The 22,484-nt window shown below is 40.4% G+C and overlaps 1 protein-coding gene across 1 annotated transcript in view; it reads right to left on the bottom strand.

Moving 5' to 3' along the window:
* The window catches only part of HTR3B (5-hydroxytryptamine receptor 3B), a 39,754-nt gene extending 22,409 nt beyond the window's left edge, over positions 1–17,345 (bottom strand). The window contains exons 1-3 of the mRNA XM_069470467.1: positions 17,341–17,345; positions 12,391–12,482; positions 7,946–8,106 (exon numbers count right to left, since the gene is read on the bottom strand). Of these exons, the coding sequence (XP_069326568.1) occupies positions 7,946–8,106; positions 12,391–12,482; positions 17,341–17,345 (258 nt within the window). The remainder of the gene's footprint in view (positions 1–7,945; positions 8,107–12,390; positions 12,483–17,340) is intronic.
* Between the last annotated feature and the right edge of the window lie 5,139 nt (positions 17,346–22,484).

Raw genomic sequence — 22,484 nt, forward strand, 5'->3', positions numbered from 1 at the left:
ATTTTGTATGTTAGCAAAAAACAACTAGATTAGAATTTAAAATACCATTTATAATGGTAACAAAAATGTGAAATACTTAAGGATTAATTTAACCAAATATACATAAATCACTGAAACTACAAAACATTAATAAAAAGAATTAAAGAACTAAACAAATAGAGAGACACATTGTACTCATGGAGTGGATGACTCAATATTGTTAAGATGTCAGTTCTCCTCAAATTGATCTATAGATTCAATGCAATATCAATCAAAATTCCAGAAGATTTTTTGTAGAAACTCATGAGTCAATTCTAAAGTTTATATGAAATTGAAAAGGATCTAGAAAAGTCAAAACAATTTTGAAAAAGAAAAACAAGATTGGAAGACACACTATCAAGACTTCTATAATGCTACAGTAATCAAGAGCATATGGTCTTGGTATAAGGAGAAGCACAGAGATTAGCTGGATGGAATAGAGTCTACAAAGAAGTTCAAAGTATATGAATAACTCTTGCAACTTAATAAAAAAATAATAACCCAGCTTTGAAAATGAATAAAAGATCTGAGTAGAAATATTACCAAAGAAGATAGACAGTTGGCAAATAAGTACATGAAAAGATGCTCAAAACATTAGTCTTTAGGGAAATAAAAGTTAAAAACCACATTGACATACTACTACAAACCTACTAGAATGGTTAAAATTTAAAAGATTGACAGTCTCAAGGGCTGATGATTATGTGGAGGAACTGAAACCCTCACACATTGTGAGTGAAATGATGAAATACACAATGGTGCAGCTACTTTGGAAAACAGTTGGACAATATCTTATAAAAGTAAACATAGATTTAGCATACAACTCAGAATACCACACCTAAGCATTTATCCAGGAGAAATGAAAACATCTGCTAATGTGTGTAGCAGCTTTATTCATAATTTCCCCCAAAAGGAAACAACCCACATGTTAATAGGTAAACACTGGTAAATAGATAAACAAATTGCGGCACATTTGTACAATGGAATACTATTACTGAAAAATGCAATAGTATGGATGAATCACAAAGATATTATGCTAAGTGAAAGAATCCATACATGAAAGGTAAAATACGATAGGATTTCACTTATATGACATTCTGTATAAGCCAAAACTACAGGTGGAAAAAAGAAAACAGATCAGTGGTTGCCAGGGACTGGTGGTAGAGGGAAGAGATTGGCTTTAAAAAGATAAATTTCATTCTAGGTAATTTATATCTCAATTTTAAAATGAATCAAAATGTGCTGCATACAGATAAAGTAGCTTTTAGAGGGAAATTTATATCTTTGAATGCTTATATTAGAAAAGAGAAAAGGTTTAAAATCAATTATCTAAGTTTCCACTTTAAGAAATTAGATTGGGGTCAGTGGCTCACACTTGTAATTCCAGAGCTTTGGGAGGCCAAGTTGGGAGGATCGCTGAGGCCAGGAGTTAGAGATCAGTCTGGGCAACAATTTTTTTTTAATTTTTATTTATTTATTTACTTCTCACAGCATGAGCTTATTTATTTATTTATTTTTAATTTCAGAATATTACCGGGATATAAACATTTTGGTTACACGAATTATTTTTGTACAGTTTGAGTAAAAGTTGTAAGTGTGTCCATCACCCAGAGAGTGTGCATTGTACCCATTAGGTGTGAATTTACCTGTTCCCTCCTCCCCCCTCCCACGTGCTTGATTTCTGTTGAGTTTTACTACCATATGTGCATGAGTGTTGATCATTTAGTTCCAATTGAATAGCGGGTACATGTGGTGTTTGTTTTTCCATTCTTGTGATACTTCACTTAGGAGAATGGTCTCCAGTTACATCCAGGTTGTTACAAAAGGTATTAGTTCACCATTTTTTATGGCTGAGTAATACTCCATGGTATACATATACCACATTTTATTAATCCACTCATGTATTGATGGGCACTTAGGTTGTTTCCACATCTCTGTGATTGTGAATTGTGCTGCTATAAACATTTGAGTGCAAGTGTCTTTTTTATAAAATGTCCTTTTTTCCTTTAGGTAAATACCCAGTAGCAGGATTGCTGGATCCAATGGCAGGTCTACTTTTAGTTCTTTGAGATACCTCCATACTATTTTCTGTAGAGGTTGTATTAGTTTGCAGTCCCACCAACAGTATATGAGTGTTCCTATCTTTCCGCATCCATGCCAGCATTTGTTGTTTCGAGACTTTTGATAAAAGCTATTCTCACTGGAGCTGAGTGATATCTCATTGTGGTTTTGATTTGCATTTCCCTGACATTGAACACTTTTTCATATGTTTATTGGCCATTAGTCTATTTTCTTTTGAAAAGGGCAACAAATTTTTAAAAATTAGTCTGGCATAGTGGCGCACACCTGTAGTCCCCGCTACTTGGGAGGCTGAGACAGGAGGATCACTTGAGCCCAGGAGTTTGAGGTTGTTGTGAGCTAGGCTGATGCCATGGCACTCTACTCAGGGCAATGAAGTGAGAATCTGTCCCCCCAAAAAATAAATAAATAAAGATGGTGCTGAAATAACTCTTATCTAAGTAAAAAATAAAAACAAACACACTGACAAAAAATCTTAACATGTCTCACACCATCACAAAAATTAATTTTCAATAGATCATAAACTTAGGCCAGGTGCAGTGGCTCATGCCTATAATCCCCACACTTTGGGAGGCCGAGGTGGGAAAATTGTTTGAGGCCAGGAGTTCAAGACCAGCCTGGGCTACATAGCGAGACCCCATTTCTACAAAAAATAAAAAATTTAGTCAGGTGTGGTGGCATACACCTGTAGTGCCAGGTACTTGGGAGGCTAAGACAGGAGGATCACTTGAGCCTGAGACTTTGAGGTTGCAGTGAGTTATGATTGTACCACTGCTCTCTAGCCTGGGCAACAGGGAGATCCTATCTCAAAAAAAAAATAGATTATAGACCTAAATCTAAAAGCTAATAATGCTAAAGCTTATGGCAGAAGATATAGGAGAATATCTTTGTGATATTGAGTAGCAAAGATTTTTTAGAAAGCGCCCAGAAAGCACTAACTATAAATAAAGAGTTGATAAAAATGAACCTTGTCTTAGTCTGTTTTTTGTTGCTAAAACTGAAGACCTAAGACTGTGTAATTTATACAGAAAATAAATTTAATTTTTATAGTTCTGGAAGCTGCAAAGTTCAAGGTTGAGGGGCCACATCTGATGAAGGCCTTCTTACTGCATTATAACGTGGCACAAGGCAGCACATGGCAAGGGGGCAAGAGTATGTCAGCTCAGGTCTCTCTTCCTCTTGTTATTTTTTTTTCTTCCTCTTGTTATTAAGCCGCCATCCTAATTACCTCCCAGGGGCCCCACTTCCAGATGCCATCAACATATGATCTGGGAGATGAAATTTGGGGGACACACTCAAACCATAATAGACAAATTTTTAAATTTCTGTTCATCCTAAGATCCATTAAGAAAGTGAGTAGGTAAGACAGACAGAGAATAAGCATTTGCAAGACATAGCTGATGAAGCATTTGTGCCCAGAATATAGAAATAGCTGCTATGAATCTATAATAAAAAGACCAATGATCCAATAAAAAAATGGGAAAAGGTTTAAACAAGCACTTCACAAAGAAAGATCTATAAGTAGCCAATAAACACATGAAAAGGAGCTCAAAACCACTAGCCATCAGGGAAATGAAAACCACAATGAAATACCATTACACCCTTATTAGAATGGCTAAAATTTAAAAAAACTGGTAACACTAAATATTGGTGAGGATATGAAGCCACAGGAACTCTCATAGCTTATTGGTGGGAATTTAAAATGTATCACCATTTTGTGCTGGGAGAATTGGTTAGCCACTTGTAGAATACTGAAACAGGACCCACAGCTTTCACCTCTCACAAAAATCAAATCACGGTGGATAACAGACTTAAACCTTAGGCGTAATACAATCAGAATTCTAGAAGAAAATGTAGGAAAGACTCTTACAGACATTGGCCTAGGCAAAGAATTTATGAAGAAGACCCCCAAGGCAATCACAACAGCAACAAAAATAAATGAATGGGACATGATTAAATTAAAAAGCTTCTGCACAGCCAAAGAAACAGTCCAGAGAATAAACAGACCACCTACAGAATGGGAAAAAATTTTTGCATACTACACATCAGATAAAGGACTGATAACAAGAATCTATTTAGAACTCAGGAAAATCAGCAAGAAAAAATCAAGCAACCCTATCAAAAAGTGGGCAAAGGACATGAATAGAAATTTTTCAAAAGAAGATATAAAAATGGCTAACAAACATATGAAAAAGTGTTCAACATCTCTAATCATCAGGGAAATGCAAATCAAAACCACAATGAGATATCACTTAACCCCAGTGAGAATGGCCTTTATCAAAAAAACCCAAAACAACACATGTTGGCGTGGGTGTGGAGAGACAGGAACACTAATACACTGCTGGTGGGACTGCAAACTAGTGCAACCCCTGTGGAAAGCATTATGGAGGTATCTTAAACAGATTCAAGTAGACCTGCCATTTGACCCAGCAATCCCATTACTGGGCATATACCCAAAGGAAAAAAGGTCATTCTGTAACAAAGACACATGTACCCGAATGTTTATAGCAGCACAATTCACAATAGCAAAGATGTGGAAACAACCTAAATGCCCATCAATACATGATTGGATTAGTAAACTGTGGTATATGTATACCATGGAATATTACTCAGCTATAAGGAATGATGAAGATACGACATCTCTATGGTTCTCCTGGAGAGAGTTGGAACCCATTATATTAAGTGAAGTATCCCAAGAATGGAAAAACAAGCATCACATGTACTCACCAGAAAATTGGTTTCCCTGATCATCACCTAAATACAAATCTGGGAATGACACCAATCGGACATCAGACTGAGGTGGGGGGTGGGGGAGGGGATGGGGGTATGCCTACACAATGAGTGCATTGCGCACCGTTTGGGGAGTGGTAACACTTGAAGGTGCTGACTCGGGAAGGGGGGGTGGGGAAGGGAGGGATATATACCTCATGATGGGTGCAATTCGCACGACCTGGGGAACAGACACGTCTGGAGCTCTGACTTGGGGGGAAAGGCGGTACAGGAGCAACATATGTAACCTGCAATTCTGTATCCCCCATAACAAGATAAAATAAAAAAAAAATGTATCACCATTTTGAAAATCAGTCTAGCAGTTTCTCATTAAGGGTACACTTGCCTATGACCCAGTTATTCAACCCCTAGGTTTTACTTAAGAGAAATAGAAGCATACACACAAAAAGACTTGTACAAAAATGTTCACAACAGCTTTATTCATAATATTCTAAAACTGGAAACAACCCAAATGCCTATCAACAAAAGAATGGATGAACAAATCATGGTATAGCCATAACTGAGTTCTACTTATCAATGAAAAGGAACAAACTACCGATACACACAACAGCATAAGGGAACCTCAAAATCATTATACTGAGTGAAAAAGCCAGACACAGTAGAGTGCATGCAATACAAATTCATTTATATGAAGTTCTAGAACTGGGAAAACTAGTCAGTGATGAAAGAAATCAGAACGGCATTTGTCCCTGTGGGTGGAGGGGATGGGAATGGACTAGAGAGGAAATTAGGGACCTTTCTGAGGCAATGAAAATCTCTGATATCTTGATAGAGATACAGATTATACGGGTGCATGTAATTGTCAAAACTCTTCGGTCTGTACATGCAAGATCTGTGCATTTTAATATACATATATTATACCTGAATCAGAAAAAAGTTTTGAGAAGTAAATTAAAAAACAATTATGAAACTACTTTAACAAAACGAGCACAATAAAGTCTGTTTTTAAGAGAAATCAAAATAAATCCGGGACCTATTGATATTGAAGACTTTGTAAGAATCAGGAAAAAGGAAGAAGAGAGAGAGGTGGCAATTGTCAGGGTCATCGCTTTTTGCCGGCTTACTAAGAACTCAGCTAACCACTTCACAGGCACGTCCTCATATCACTCCTGTGACCAATCTTTCAGATATAGTAGGAAATGGATGCTTTAATAAACACATCCTCCCAACACCCTCAGCAAACACTTTAGGTATAAGAGCCCCCTTATAAATTTAAGATATCCAGGCTTTTTTTCCTCTGTCTTTAAAATTTCAGACAATAAGTAGTGGATCTCTGGCTAAATCTACTATGAACATTATCACTAACAAATGTGAACCATAGGAAAAAATACCTATTACCATTTTGGGGTTCAGCAACTTTCATAAAATATGTACTGTGATCTATGACACAGGATCTATGACACGGATCTCAATTCCGTGCAACTAATATTTCTAGACTACTTGCCCCTCACAATGTACGTGGGGGGCTAGAAAGCATAATTTGCCTAATAAATATTTTATCTCATGCTAACAGCTAAATTGAATCTAGCACAACTTCCCTGAGTCTCAAGAATATAACCTCTCCCAGGCTTCTGCATGAACTGCAGGTGGTTTTAAAATAAGGTAGCAACAGAGAGGGGGGGGGTGCTATGTGGCCGAATAGAAACCCCCAGCGATCATCCCTCCGCATAAACCCCAAATTCAACAACTATCCACACAAGCAAGCACCTGTAGAAGAACTAAAAATTAGATGAGCGATCATACTAGCTGGTTTTAACATTATTCAAGGAAAGCGGCACAGAAGAGGGCAGAAAAGACGACCTTGCGTTGCCTACGCCACCCCACCACCTCCCGCAGCAGTGCCGCGCCAGCTCACCTCGTGAAGAGAAGACCTGTGTGCTCCAGAGAGGGAGAGTGAAGTGACTGTGGGACTTTGCATTGAAACTCAGGGCCATCCTGGCACAGGGGAACACAGCACAGGGCAGAATTCTGCCCGTGCCCACGGAAGAAGCATTGAGACCAGCCCAGCCAGAGGGAAACCCTCCGCCCCGAAAGCTGAGTTCTGGCTAGCTCCACCACCGGCCGACAAAAAGCAGCCTGGGAACTAGACTGAATGCCTGAGGCAGTGGGACTACAAAGGCTGCCGTCCTTGGGTAATTCCTGCAGCTGTGCGGGCTCGGAGCCACTGGACTTGAGGTGCATGTGACCCAGTGAGACACCAGCAGCGGTGGCCAAGCCACTGCCTGTGTTGCCACTCTCCCAACTACAGGCAGTACAGCTCTGGGAGTCTCCTTCCACTTGCAGAAAGGAAAGGGAAGAGCTCAGAGGACTCTGTTTTGCAACTTCAGTACCAGCTCAGCCACAGTAAAATAAAGTACCAAGCAGACTCCTGAAGCCCCTGCGTCTAGGCCTTCATTCCTGGGTGGCATTTCTAGACCTACCCTGGGCCAGAAGGGAACATACTGCCTTGAACGGAAGGACCCAGTCCTGGCAGGATTCACCACCTGCTGACTAAAGAGCCCTTGGGCTTTGAATAAACATCAGAGGTAGCCAGGCAATGGTCACCACTTGAGCCCAGGTGTTTGAAGTTGCTGTGAGCTAGGCTGACGCCAGCGCACTCTAGCCCAGGCAACAGAGTGAGACTCTGTCTCAAAAAAAAAAAAAAGGAAAGAAAGAAAAAGAAACTGTGGTACGTATACACACTGTAATATTATATAGCCACAGAAAAGAATGAAATCCTGCCATTTGCAACAACATGGATGGAACTGGAGAACATTATGTTAAGTGAAATAAGCCAAGCACAGAAAGACAATTCTTGCATGTTCTCACTCATATGTGGAGCTAGATATTAAAAACAATTGATCTCATGGAGTCAGAGAGTAGAATTATGTTACCAGAGGCTGGGAAGAGCAGGGGAGCAGGGGATAAAGTGGGGATGGTTAATGGGCACAAAAATAAAGTTAGATAGTTAAGATAGAATGAACAATATTGGATAACACAACAAAGTGACTATAATCAACAATAAGTTAGGGTATAAAAAAAATAAGGCAGCAAGATAGAAAAGGGCAAGAGTGGTTCTTACCACATCCAATACAGCATGGACGAATAGGTCCAGGTAGACGGTGGTGGTCTCTGTCCAGTCATGAACTGGTCTCACTTCCTTGTGATATTTCTGTAATAGCTGCTTAGTGAGATGATGGAGAACAGAATTCCTGGGATGAGGTGCATCTATGGCTAGAATTCCTGGAAAAGAAAACTATCACTGTGAGGACGAATATAAGAGGAACTGAACATATTAAGACTGCTTAGGGCTCAGTGGCTCTTAGTAGAATATAGTTTTCAGCTCATCCCAGTCTGCATGAATTCACAGCTAGCTGGTGGGGTCTCGGCAAACACTTATTTTAAAGTAACCTAATGGCCTCAGTGCCCAGTGGAGAAATCTCATTGTAAAGATAAATAAATCAACCCCATCTCCAAGGCTGCAAACCACATTCACAATTCTGTTTTACAACAATCATGCATCTTGGAGACAGAATCCTTTTTTTATTCCTGTAATACCGGCTCTTGGCCTAGAGAGGAAACCCACCTATACACTTAGCCAAAACTCAACTCCTGCCTTGGTTTTCCTTTTGATTGTTCATTTGTAATTCAGCAATTAAATATTATAGAACACCCAAGCAAAAACACGGGCAAATCAGTGAACCCAAAGATCTGTATGTCTTTCTAGATAACGGGATTGAGATTCCAATTCATACTTTGCTCCTCAAAAATCTCTTTTCTCATTTTGTCTATCTTTAAATAAAATGCACTTGTCAGAAAATGAGATCTTTGTTTTGGGGAAATTCTCCCTGGTTCCGGGGAACAACTATTTCTTGTGACCCAGGCATCTTGATGTGCAAAGGAGCCGTGATTGGTGTTGAGGCAGGGGAGGCCAGAGGGAAGGAAGTGAGAGAAATGAGCACTGGCAATTGGAAGTGACAAATTTCTGAGGGCTTTCTCTGAATTGCAAAAGGATATTTTGTTCACAATCTTTGCCAGCCCTTAGGGGATACAGAGCCTCACTAAGTCATTGGACCGAAGCAAATTGCACACCTCCTGATACAGCGCGTGAGCGAAACCTATCTGTACTGTCCTGCGTGTGAATGTGCCTGTGCTCTCAGTGGTTTTGATGGCTATTTTGATGAGCTGCTGAAGGTATGAGGGATCCAGCAGGAAACTGTAAATGAGATCGCTTCTCCCCGTGTGACAATCCTGTTTATACCCATTTCTTTATGAATGATGTCATGTCATTTGCCACCACGGGCAGCAATTTCTACGATTTAACAATGTCATTGTGACCAAAACGCTAACGATGAGGCTGGAGGGGACATGCCGGCCGCCTTGTGGGCAGTGGAATATTCACTTTCATTATCATCAGAACCAGGAATCTAATGAGCATTTTAACTCCCTAACTGTTCACCCAAGAAGACGCCTAAAATGGTGTTAGCCATTCAGGCGTGCAGGACTAAGGTGGGTGGCTTGCGTCAGGCATCATTTGTAGGGTTTTTATGAACTGTTATTGTCAAAAAATGTGCTGTGAATCTCTCTACCTGAGAACATTTCTGGCTGGTGTACCCCAGGGGAGGGAAGTCAAGAGCACGAAGCAAAGCTGGCCCAATGCTTTTCCTGCAAACTTTGCTCTGGGCAGCTTCACTTTTACCTCGCTTGGAAGCTCCCAATTCAAGTCTCAGTTGGGGAAACTATGAAAAGTGCATGTTTCAATACAGGAAATTACCTGACCTAGAGTTAAAACATAATTCTGTGTGTTCCCTACACCCCCCTGCTTGTAAAGACTCAAATTCCTCTGCTGTCTTTTCTAGGAAACTATCTATAGGTTCCCCATGGATACACACATGTTTTCTAGAATGTGTCAGAGTCTTTGGTTAAAAAGAGAAAGTTCTGGAAGCTAGGACTAGGAATAAAAGAAAGGAGAAAAATAATAAGCAAAGGGAAATGGACTTAAACCAAAAGGGGGAAGGAATTCTTTGTTTAAGATGGGAAGAAATAATAAATTGCATTTCTACTATGAATGCAAATTTGCCTGAGGAGAAAGATCAATTACAGGAGAGAGATTAAGGATTTAAGTGACCATTAATTAACAGTAAATTATGCCCCTTGAAAGCTAATGTGACATTCACACAAGCACTAAATGACTCACAGTTCAGTGATGTTTCAACAGACGCTGATGGAAGCTATCAACAGCCCCAGAAAAGATTCCTCACTAACACTGCCTCCTTGCATGCTAATAGTCAGTTTCAAATAATTCACTTGTAAGATTTCTGGTAAAGTAGAATGTGTTAGGGACTGAGCTGTGAAGCCCTCGTAGGTGAAGAAAGATTAAAAAAGAAGATAAGACTACAATAAAATTATTCCTCTGTTTTCCTTGTTTTAATGAGTTACTCTGTCACATGCACCTATCAAAGTGTTTGGGGCACTTTAAAGAAAAGAGCTATTCTTGCTTTAGTTATATTAATACATTTGTCTGAGAGGTTACAAGGAAATAGAAATTTAGGTACTGAATTCCTAATACTAACTGAATACTTAAACTGTTTGCCATGCACTAGGCTAAGCCCTTCACATGAATGATCGATCTCTAACGTTCACAGCAACCTTACGAGATAGGTACTCTACGGTCCTATGAGGAATGCACTGTTAATGCAGGTGAGAGACTATACACATAGGTAGGTTAGTACTGCCCAAGGTCATGCAACTTGCAAGTGGAGGAGCTGGAATTGAAACTCAGCTGGAGTTTAAAGACAGTTGATCTGGATCCAAAGCCCAAGCTCTTAATCATGACACTACACTGACCTGGCTCCCTCAGAATACTAGGAACAGCAGTGAGTAACCCTTCCAAAGGAAAACTGATACGTTGTATGATGTACGTTATTGGACAGAAACAACCAGTGTTGTTTTCTCTGCATGTGTGTGTTTTCCGGTTAATAATATCTTATACATGCATCGCACCTTACAAATTCACAATACTATCTTATTTTATCTTCATGAATATTCAAAATAACAGTTGACTTACAGAGAAACGGAATCTCTCAGAGATTCATTGACTTGCCCAGGGTCACGTGGCTGGTGAGTGGTGAGGCGGGACCTAGATGGTTGCCCTCATCTGGGCCTCCTCCAGCCCTGCACATTGCCTCCTGGGAGCAGCCATGTATTGTTGATTGGTATAATGCTCTTATATTTACAAATCGTCTTGATTTGTAACTATAATAAAATTTGTAAATATAGTAAAACCCAGTAAAATTCCAAAAGGCAGATTTTTCTGTAACAAATGTCCTCAGTATGATTTATGATAAAGCACTGGTTATTAGACACTATTAAAACAATTTTTCTGCTACATTTAGAACCAAAATCATGCATAATACAAAACATTAGAAAGAGATATCGTTAAGAAGAATTTCTTCTGTTTTCTTACCTTCATTTTTCCATTTTATCTTACTTTAATGTTCACAATTATTTTCTGCTAAAAAACCCATTTGGCATTTAATGAAATTTCTTCTGTTTTTATTTTTATAATTAAGATACGCTTTTATCCTTTACGTTCAACATCCAGGAGTTTTATACTTTAATGATAAGTGGCTATTTTTCTTCTCTACCCAATAAAAAAATCATTTCCAGCTCCTTGGCTACCAAATTCCTAACTCATCTCTGTAATTGACTCATTCCACTTTCAGTTACATTTTAAAACTTGAGAATTTAGATGTGAGCTCTAGGAGAACCCTCAAGAAAGCACGGTGTTGGCAAATAGCAGCATAAACATAAATTCTTGATTTGTGCACATTTTCTAAGAATCAATTGTATCCTAACTAAAATGGTTCAATTAAGTAGAATTAATACTGGCACAATGGAAGTATAGTTCCAGAAATTTAGAAGAGATACATTAGTTTCTAAAGTGTTTTTAAGAGGAATTGTGTACTCAAAATTTGCAAGTTTATAGTACCTGTCTTTAGAGATACACTCATCACCCATATAGATTTTATATGGCTGGATGTTAAAGCCTCTAATACCAAAACGATACATACATGTCTGTAGTCAGGACAAATCCGAAAGACTCTTTCTCTGGGCTGCTGAAAAGCTTATAATGAAGCCAAGATTATTTTGGATAATAAAAATATATTATCCACACATAAAAGTAAATTTGGAAAAGAACGCCCCAAACTCTCAATGTAAATGACTGCAGAGAGCTTGATTTCTAGCAAAGCAGAGATTTATCAAGCAATTATAACATTGCAGAGCATATTTCAGCTATGTGTAAAAAGCCCCACAGTGTGACACTTTATGTATGTGTTTCTATTATGTAACTATAGGAACAAAGTCAGAAACAAATCATTGCTCTCCGTGTAGCTTCCCAGGACTGATATTTTACAGATGAATAAAAGAAACATGAGGAGTTCTGTAGCACAATGTACAAAAATATTGTCTCTAGCTTCTAAGAGTCAATACTCAGTGCCTACTGAAATCATAAAAAGGACTCACCCGAGGCAGCCACCAGGATGCAGGGCCACAGAGGGGCCATCACACTTGCCAGCACCCCTGGTCGGGTCCCAAAGAGGAGGATGCAAACTTGCCTACCAGATGGAATGCCGCTCAATTTTTCCGAACAGGGTTCCTCTCCACTCCGTTCCTCTCTGTTTGATAGTTTGTGCTATCCTTACTGGTGCTGTTTTGTAAACACTCGGTGGGACCAAAGGCAATACCAGCACCATGCAAATGTTTTGGAATTGATGCCATCATGAAACCCCTTAGCTTCTCCCTTTGGTTCTGCCCCAGGATCAGATTGTGGCCAACATTTCCATTTCCCTGACAGAAGATAGCTAAGTGAATAATGTAATCTAAGAGGAGCCCCTAAGGAGAGGAAATTCCACACTAATATGATTTCCTTTATAGCCTTTACCTAAGGCAATGCTCTTGCTGACATTCAGGACACTAATTTCATTAATAATTGAAATCCAAATAGCTGTTCTAAATCAGACTTATGCAGTAACATCTTTAGCATTTAAAAATGGTTATTGGACTCTTGAATTACACAAAGCTAATGGAAACCTGGTATTGTTTAATGAAGAACAACTGCAAACAATACAATGGGAAAAGTGCTTTTTGTTTTTCCTAAGCCCCTTTAATTAAAAGAAGCATTGATTTTTGATAAATAGGAGTGCTTCTTAAATTTTCGCTGCCCACAATTCAGAGAGTAACTACCTAAGAAAGGATGATTCTAGGCTTATTGAAGATGAGAACTACTAAAGTTTAACATCATTCAATAAAAGTTTTTTTTCACTTTTTGATTGAATATCCATTCACTCTTCATTACTAAGGAAAAAGAGTGCATAATTCTATGCAACAACTCTATTTTCCACTGGGAGAACTGCAGATGCTCTAGAAACCAAAATCAAATTCCATACCTTTTCCAATATCTGCCTGCTTTTTTATATAATTGAGATTGTAGAGGCAAAAGTTTTGAGGTAAATTTTCACAGAGCAAAATGAGACAGGAAAAGTATATATTTGATTCCTATTCTCTTAATCACTCAGTCCCTTTGTTTAGAATCCATGAAGTTCTCCATCTAATTTTAATCTACTGATAAAATGTAGCCTGATTGCTTTTTCTCTGTTGGTAAAGGGAGTTATACATAACTCCCTTCAGGGAAAGGGAGAAAGCTAGGATGAACTCGGTGGCGTTGAGTTGGTTTTGGAAGTGTCAGTGTGAGTCCGTGGTTTTTATTATATAAAGCTCAATGAAGAAATAAATACAAATGTAAATGTGTGTGCACACATGTTCACATACATATGTATCTTCCACATAGATACATTCCATAGCTCTTTCCACTAGAGGGCCCAGGAGAGTGACACCCCAATAGCAATGAGCACACCCGGCACTCAGATCTTAGTTTCTAAATGCCGTCTTCATCCAAAAGGAAGAAATGGTGAAGTGAACGATTTCAGAGCTGAGGGAAAGTATGAGAAGAGTCTAGAACATCCTGTTGTACCAGAAAGTAAAGAAGAATTAAAAGAATGATGGGAACATGATAAAAGGACATAGGAGTCAGCTTGAAGGGGCTTCCACTGGCCATATCTGGGGCAATTTGAGCATCAAAATCAATAATGATCATGTCAAATTATAACCCACTAAATAAAATAATAATCTGCAAATTCATATTGATTTAAATAAATAAACGGGCCGAGCATAGTGGCTTATGCCTGTAATCCTAGCACTCAGGGAGGCCAAGGAGGGAGGATCACTTGAGGTTAGGAGTTCGAGACCAGCCTCAGCAAGAGTAAGACCCTGTCTCTACTAAAAATAGAAAGAAATTAGCCAGGCAACTAAAATAGAAAAAATTAGCCGGGCATGGTGGCGTTTGCCTATAGTCCCAGCTACTCGGGAGGCTGAGGCAGAAGGATCACTTGAGACCAGGAGTTTGAGGTTGCTGTGAGCTAGGCTGACGCCACGGCACTCTAGCCCGGGTAACAGAGCGAGACTCTGTCTCTAAATAAATAAATAAATAAATAAGCTATTGGGAAGAAGAGAAGCTTTTCCTTAAATTAGAATGCTAACTAATAAATGTAGAAGGGATGATGGAATTGGCACATAATTAATTCACCCAGAAAACATCCATGAATACTAAAACTAGTTGGTTGAAGTTTGATGAGAAACAGAACATTTATACAAAATACTTGTTAATTACAAAGATTTTTTTAAAAAACAAACTTTTCAGGGGAGAAAGCTGGTGGCAACACCTTAATCAAATAACAAAAGTTAACGTCACAAGTAATGGAAATTGTGTGCCACGAGATAGGATGAATTGAGAAGACACAGGAGCTCTTCTGGTACAGTCTTGCCAAAAATTCATACCTTGAATCTATTCAGGAAGAAACACCAGACAATCCCATATTATGGAACACACAAAACAGCAGGCATGTAATCCTCAAAATGCCAAGGTTATGAAAGTTAAGGAAAGACTGAGGAACTATATCAAACAAAAGGAGACTAAAGAGACATGACAACCACGTGCAATGTGGGATCCCAAAGATTGTATCCTTTTGTTATAAAGAACATTTTGGGGAGAAGGGGTGAAACTCGGATGAGGTATGTGGATTAGATGATAGTATGTAGCAATGTTGATTTCCTGATTTTGATTGTATTAGATTATACAAAAGAATGTCCTTGTTTGTATTCAAGGGTGAAGGCACATTGTGTAGGTAATTTACTCTCAAATGGTTGTGTGGGGCAGTGGAGGAAGTTCTTTCTACTGTTCTTCCAATTATGTTGCACATTTAAAAATATTCTAGAAGAAAAACCAAATTTATTTATTTATATGAGACAGAGTCAGGCTCTGTTGCCCGGGCTAGAGTGCTGTGGCATCAGCCTAGTTCACAGCAACCTCAAACTCCTGGGCTCAAGCGATCCTTCTGCCTCAGCCTCCATAGTAGCTGGGACTACAGGCATGCGCCACCATGCCCGGCTAATTTTTTTCTATATATATTGTTAGTTGTCTGGAAAATTTCTTTCTGTTTTTAGTAGAGATGGGGGTCTCGCTCTTGCTCAGGCTGGTCTCGAACTCCTGACCTCGAGCGATCCTCCCGCCTTGGCCTCCCAGAGTGCTAGGATTACAGGCATCAGCCAACTCGCCCGGCCAAAAAACAAATTTAAATGTAACCTGGTAGAGGAACTTTGATACACAATTATGGAAAGTTTATTTGAGAAATACCTTTTAGAGAGGGTTGAGCAGATAAACAGAGATTTATCAAGAGATGAGCTCCTAGGGGATTAATCTGGCCCTCAGAATCTCAGTGCTTTCCATCAGTTCTTCAAATCGTCAGCTTCTACTTATGAGATGAATTAGGACAAGAGAAAGGCAAACTACAGGCAGTAGCACTTTGGATGGGAAGGGAACACAGAAAGCTTCCCTTTATGTAAGGGTTTAATTGAGGCGATGATCAACATTGCATTCCGGCCACGCGTTTTAGTAAGCCATGACTCTAAGTCAAACCTTCTGGGACATGCTTCCCCTCCCTCTTCCTTGCACTTTCTCATGTGCCCATCTGTTACTGGAAGGCCATTGCTAATGATGTGTAATACAGGTACATTACGGCCTTCATTAGCTAACTTAACAACAGTCTGGTGCGTCTGCCCATTACAGCTCTTTATTGGCTGATGAATTCTGCCAAGATGGAAATGGTTTTATGTGAGTGACTTGTCTTCAAAGCAGTTTTACATACAGATGCTTCCTGCTCTCTTGCTGATGGCCCTGCCCTATACCGTCGGCTGGCTCCGATCTTTCTTTTTCTAACCTCACTGTCCTGTCTGGGTTTAGTTTGTGTACTCAGTACTTTTAGATTTGGTATCACCCCTCACCCCAACCTTTAATTTTTCATGAAACTACTCCCTTCTCATTCTCCTTAAATACAGCACTTGTCATCCAGGGAAAGATTTTTAGTTGTATTTTTTCTGATAATTCCCCAGACATCTTCTTAAGAACGATGAGTGTGGGGATGAACCTCATTCAGGCCCTTCCGGCAGATCAAAAACTTGGAATCATGAATGGCTGGGCATTTGCACATAAGTGACATCACTTGGGCAAAAGAAACGAAGCTGAGATTTGAATCTGCCATTCTCTGACAGCAGTTCCGGCCAAGCCCATCATTTAGAGAGTACTTAGAAATATATTTCTTTCAGAAGCCCCCACCTCACACCCCTAAGGGCCCTTTCTCCCTTATTTTCAAGAAAGATATGGTACATCTTAGATAGACCAATGTCTTTCAGAAGAAGCAAGGGGAGACGGTTTATTATGCAAACATAATAAGGAAGTGTTTATTATGCAAACAGCAACTGAGTTATGTGTCCTTTAAGACTACTAAATAGTTTTTAATTACTGCTATATCAGTAAATCCCATAAATATGCAAATGCAATTAGTTCACAAAATAGGCCTTAAATATCTTTATTCCTCTCCAACAAAGTTCTTTGAAGTTAATCACTAACTCTCTTTGTTCACTCCCTTGGCAGTCGTGCTAAAATTGACAGGAATTTTGACAGATGTACATATTCAAGGGGAACCAAATTTTCTGAGCACATCTGGTCAGGCTGGAGGAAAAAAGCAGAAATGGACACTCCAGCCAAACTCAAACATTTAATGAGTAGAGTCCCATGTGAAATTTCTGTGACTCCATCGGGTTGTCCTCTGAAATAAATATCAAGCCAACTACTGAGGCAGCACTTCAAGTCCAAAGACACACTCAGCATTTGATTTTCCTCTAGCTTAGAATTTCATTGTTAATAACAATGCACATTTTCTGGTTACCCCAAAATGAATAAATAAGCAAAGGAATAGAGTCTTTTATGGTTCTGGCCTTTTGTGGTTTATGTGTCAAGGTTCTCTATAGGAAATCAGAGAGCCTAAGAGATGAGGACCCAGGCCTTAGAGTCAGACATACCTCATTTTGCATCCCCAGCTTTATCACTCACTAGATGCTCGTGGCCTTGGCCAAATTGCTTACTGTTTCTAAGCCTTAGCTTTCATATCTGTAAAAAGGGTTTAATCAGCATTGGGTTAGTTTCCTTTGGCTGCATAACAAATTACTACAAATTTAGCAGCTTAAAGCAGAACTCATCTATTATTATAGCTTACAGTCCTGTAGGTCCAAAGTTCAGGCACAACATGAATGGATTCTCTGCTCAGAGTCTCACAAGGCCAAAATCGCGGCCAGCTCTTACTGTATCAGAAGAGTCAACTATGTACATCCCATCCCAACTCTGTGTTCACTTACATTAGGTTAGTAACTTGAAATCAGTCATGATGAGAGAATTTGCCACATGGAAATCAGCAAACACCACAAAATCAGGACCTCTCCCACCAGCTGGTTATAAGCCATCTACTGGACCACCGCAGCCATTCCCTTGATCTTACACAGCCTCATACACACCTCCATTACAGCACTTATTCAGGTGTATTATGAGTACTTATTCACATTTCTCTCTTCTAGAATTCTATGAATACCTGGAAGGTAGAGCACTGTGGTCTTATTCGTCTTTGTATCTCCAGCACAAAGCTCAGCACCTTGTGGGTGTTCATTAAATGTTTCAGAAAGATGGAAGAGAAAGAAGGAAGAATTAACAAATGGGCAGAAAAGAATTTGGGCATATGCGAAAAAGAGGACACCAAGAGGAGTCCAGGTTTTTCACAGCCACGTCCAAGTTGCTACCCTTTCTCCACCCATCTCACAAAGGATGGATGAGAGTGCTGACTTGGGTTAGGAGCAAGATTGCTTTTACTTGCTTTTTTCCCAGAACCAGCAAACAATCAGTGCAAAGGATAAACATGAAACAGAGGCAGGTAGACCATGCTTCCCTGTGATTCTTGCAGAGGTGCCCAAAGTTCAGAGGTCTTACCGTCCCTGGGAGTAAGATGTCTCCCAAACCAGAGGAAGATAGAACATAGGAGGAACTTGCTTCTGTTTCTGTTCTCAATTACATCGGTTCCAAGAAACTGTTTAGGCTACAATGTATGGCAGATAGTCTTGCTCAGTAAACTATGCTGTTCTGGCCTTCTGCACAGATTATGAGGCTTTTTTTTTTTTGAGACAGAGTCTTACTCTGTTGCCCTGAGTAGAGTGCTGTGGCATCATCCTAGCTCACAGCAACCTCAAACTCCTGGGCTCAAGTGATCCTGCAACCTCAGCCTTCTGAGTAGCTGGGACTCCCAGCATGCACCACAATGCCCCGCTAATTTTTCTATTTTTAGTAGAGACGGGGTCTCACTCTTGCTGAGGTTGGTCTCTAACTCCTGGGCTCAAGCGATCCTCCCGCCTTGGCCTCCCAGAGTGTTGGGATTATAGGCGTGAGCCACCGCACCCAGCCAGGTTACGGGCCTTGAAGTCTTGCTCTACTGGCACTGGGGGATCTCCTCTGACATGTGGCTCACCACGGGACCCCCAGCTTTTCCACTTAAGCCCATTTAAGAGTGTTCTGTGGAGATGCTGGATATAATCACAGCAGCCAGTAAGATATTCTGGTTCAGGTCTACATTTCCGGATATTTTCATCTCTGCTATGGACTCAAGGTGGGGACAGGTCTTTGATCTTTTAGAGCTTTTTAAATTTATTCATTCATTTATCCACTCACTCTGTGGGGAATTGTGGTAAACACTGAGGATGTAAAGATAAGAAAGCCCAAGGTACTTGCGGTGGAGGAGCTAAATAAGATACACTTCGAGACAAGGAGAGAAATGCCTACAGGTGGATAAACTGGAGAAGACACAGGTACATAAGGGAGCCCAGACGTGAGGTGGCAGCAGGGAGAGGCTTCTCACAAATGGCATTTGTGCTGAGTACAGACAGTTAGCTGGGTGCGGGGAGGGCTGACGAGCCCCCATCAGAAGGAATGGCATGTGAAAAGGCTGGATGTTGAGATGAGAGAGCATGGTGCCTTCCGGGGGGGCCTCAAGCCTCACTTTGTAAAATTGGGGGCAGATAAGTCCAGACTCACATGCGTTGAATCAATTCACAAGTTCATTATACAAGTGTCGAGCGGGGGATAAAATAGGAAAGTGAAATATTGTATAAGTCTGTATAAGTGCTGTTATTACAAGGCTGTCTCCAAATGGCCTACAGCAATTATTCTAAAATGCACAACAGCTGTATTTGTCCCCTTTCTGCCATTGCTGAAATTTACACTGTCATTGCGCCAGGAGGAAGGCTTGGCACTAATAACAGGCTGGCTGAGCATGGCTGGAGTGTGACAGACCTCTAGTTAGAGACCTTAAAGACTCAGAGCAGAGGAGTGGGGAACTGTAAAGCTCCGAGAAAAGCCAAGTTTGCGGCTGTGAGTATAGTCAGAGCACCACCTTGTGGCAGCTGTCACACCTGTCTTAACAAATTCTGTGCAGCCCCAGAAAACGGCATATAACCCATTTTAAATTTAATTATACCATGCACTTTTGGGTGATTTGAAAGTCATGCCATGCCTCTATTGACATCACTACTTTTTCTTTGCTCTTAATTTCCCTCTTTGGGTTCCCCAACACCAACCACTCCAACCCGCCCAATCTGTTTCCACTGAGCTCACAGCTATCTACCAGTTCCTCCCTGCTTTCCTCCTTGCTGTCGCTCCTCCAAGCTCTTGGTCTCTGGGAGCTCCCAAGTGTCCTGGGAAACTGACTCAGTGACTTTTTTTTTTTTTTTTTTTAGACAGAGTCTCATTCTGTTGGCTGGGCTAGAGTGCCGTGGCATCAGCCTAGCTCACAGCAACCTCAGACCCCTGGGCTCAAGCCGTCCTCCTGCCTCAGCCTCCCAAGTAGCTGGGACTACAGGTGTGCACCACCACGCCTGGTTAATTGTTTCTATTTTTAGTAGAGATGGGGTCTCACTCTTGCTCAGGCTGGTCTCGAACTCCTGAGCTCAAGTGATCCTCCCACCTCAGCCTTCCAGAGTGCTAGAATTACAGGAGTGAGCCACTACTCCTGGCCTCAGTGACTTCTTAAGGGGTGACTTCCCTACTCTTTTCCTAAGAGGGAGAATAAATAAAGTCTTGGCTCTCCACCTCTGAAAAGTTACAAACAATATTCATAAAAGCCATATCAAATTTGACTATTGTCAAAATGTTAGGGGCAGAAAAACAAGTGAGAGGTAATGGAAATCAGAAAAAAAGAAAGAAGAAAACATTTATAGAAAAAAATAAAGAGGAAATGGTGGCAGAAAAATAAAAAAAGAGAACGGTTATTTCAGTCTTAAAGAATGGGGTAATTAGGCCATGGAACACTGACCACCAGGGAATAAAAAACACCATAAACGGTTATGGAACTTTCCCCACAGTATGTATAACACGACCTTTAAGTCATGTCCATACCTGAATTCAGTCCCCAAAACAATCACGTATAGTTATGAATAATTATAACTAACCTTAACCTAAACTACTAACATATAAAAGGAAAAACACAGAAGAAGACGGTGTCTTCTCCACTCCCAGAGACAGACCCGTTTTCCCTTAGGAAATTTACTTTTGTTTTGCACCCTTAAACTTTCCTTACAATAAATTCTTCACTCTTACTTGCTGAGTGTCTGTCATCCCTCTCTCCGCAGCGGCCAAGGCCTGCCATTCCTCCAAGCCTGAAGCCCAAGACCTGGGACAACACTTGGAAGTCCAGCCGTGGACTGAACTGTGACAAGAAGGGATAAAATTTCATAAACTCGACTATCTTAGATTGGGTTTCCCTGAATTAAACCTGCAATAAGGATTTGCGTACAAGTGATTTATTTTAGAAGTGCTCACAGTAGAAATCGGGAAGGAGAAAGAGTGGTTTTAGCCCGAACCCTCAGGGAAACTCAGTGAAAGTTACACAAGGGAGCCTGGCTGTCACACTCTCAATCATACCCTCAGTCCTTGGTGGGGCTGGGGTGGGTTGGAGGCGCAGGGAGTGAACTTCTAGGTATTTCCCGCTCTTTTCCTGGGCAGACAAAGCTTTAGGAGTCCAAGGGAAGTCTTAGATGTGGGCCTTGGAAGCAACAGCACACAGAAACCAAGAGAGGGGAGCACAGAAACAGTAATAGGGGTCTGAAAAGATCTGGAAAGACCACTAAAGTTTTCCATTCCAGAGGCAGCAAAGATAGATGGGAGGCATTAAGGTTCTTATTCCTCCAAAAGACAATGAAATTCCAAGAAATCTGATGATCCACTTTTCAGAGTCCAATCATACAGAAATACAATTAACTATTTTCAAACTCATACTACCCCTCTTGAAAAAAACTCCTTTCCTCAAAATATTTGGTGATGATTTTGCCATAAATAGCAGAGACACAGGGTTCCTAACTTGACCACATCTTTTAAGAATAAAATATGAGGCTGGTTGCGGTGGCTCATGCCTGTAATCCAAGCACTCTGGGAGTCTGAAGCAGGAGGATCGCTTGAGCTCAGGAGTTCAAGACCAGCCCGAGCAGGAGTGAGACTCTGCCTCTACAACAAATAGAAAAATTAGCCGGGCTTGGTGGTGTGCACCTGTAGTCCCAGCTACTGGAGAGGCTGAGACAAATGGCTCACTTGAGCCCAGGAGTTTGAGGTTGCAGTGAGCTGTGATAATGCCACTGCACTCTAGCCAGGGTGACAGCAAGACTCTGTCTCCAAAAAAAAAAAAAAAAAAAACTAAACCACGAAATCATAAAGTTTGAAGTCTACATTATACTACCGTGACATCTAAACAAGTAATCTGCAACTCTGGCAACACATCAGTATCATCTGGGGAGCTTAAAAACTTTTTTAAATGAGCTGGACCCCACCTCTATAGATTCTGACAGTATGGTATAAGGTGGGGACTGGGCACTGGCATGTGTCTGAACTCCTCAGGTGAGTCCGATATGTGGCCAGGCCTAATAACCACAAGTCTAAATCAATGCAAATATTGATTTATTGTAGAAGGATGGAATGAATTTCCCTTCATTTGATTATTATTAAATTCAATTTTTTGGTTTTTTGGTTTTTTTGTTTTTCTTTTAGAGACAGGGTCTTATTCTGTGGCCCAGGCTGGAGTGCAATGGCATGATCAAAATTCACCGTAACCTTGAACTCCTGGGCTCAAGCTATCCTCCCC

Source organism: Eulemur rufifrons, chromosome 6 (assembly GCF_041146395.1).
Source record: "Eulemur rufifrons isolate Redbay chromosome 6, OSU_ERuf_1, whole genome shotgun sequence".
In the NCBI taxonomy this organism is placed as follows: domain Eukaryota; kingdom Metazoa; phylum Chordata; class Mammalia; order Primates; family Lemuridae; genus Eulemur; species Eulemur rufifrons.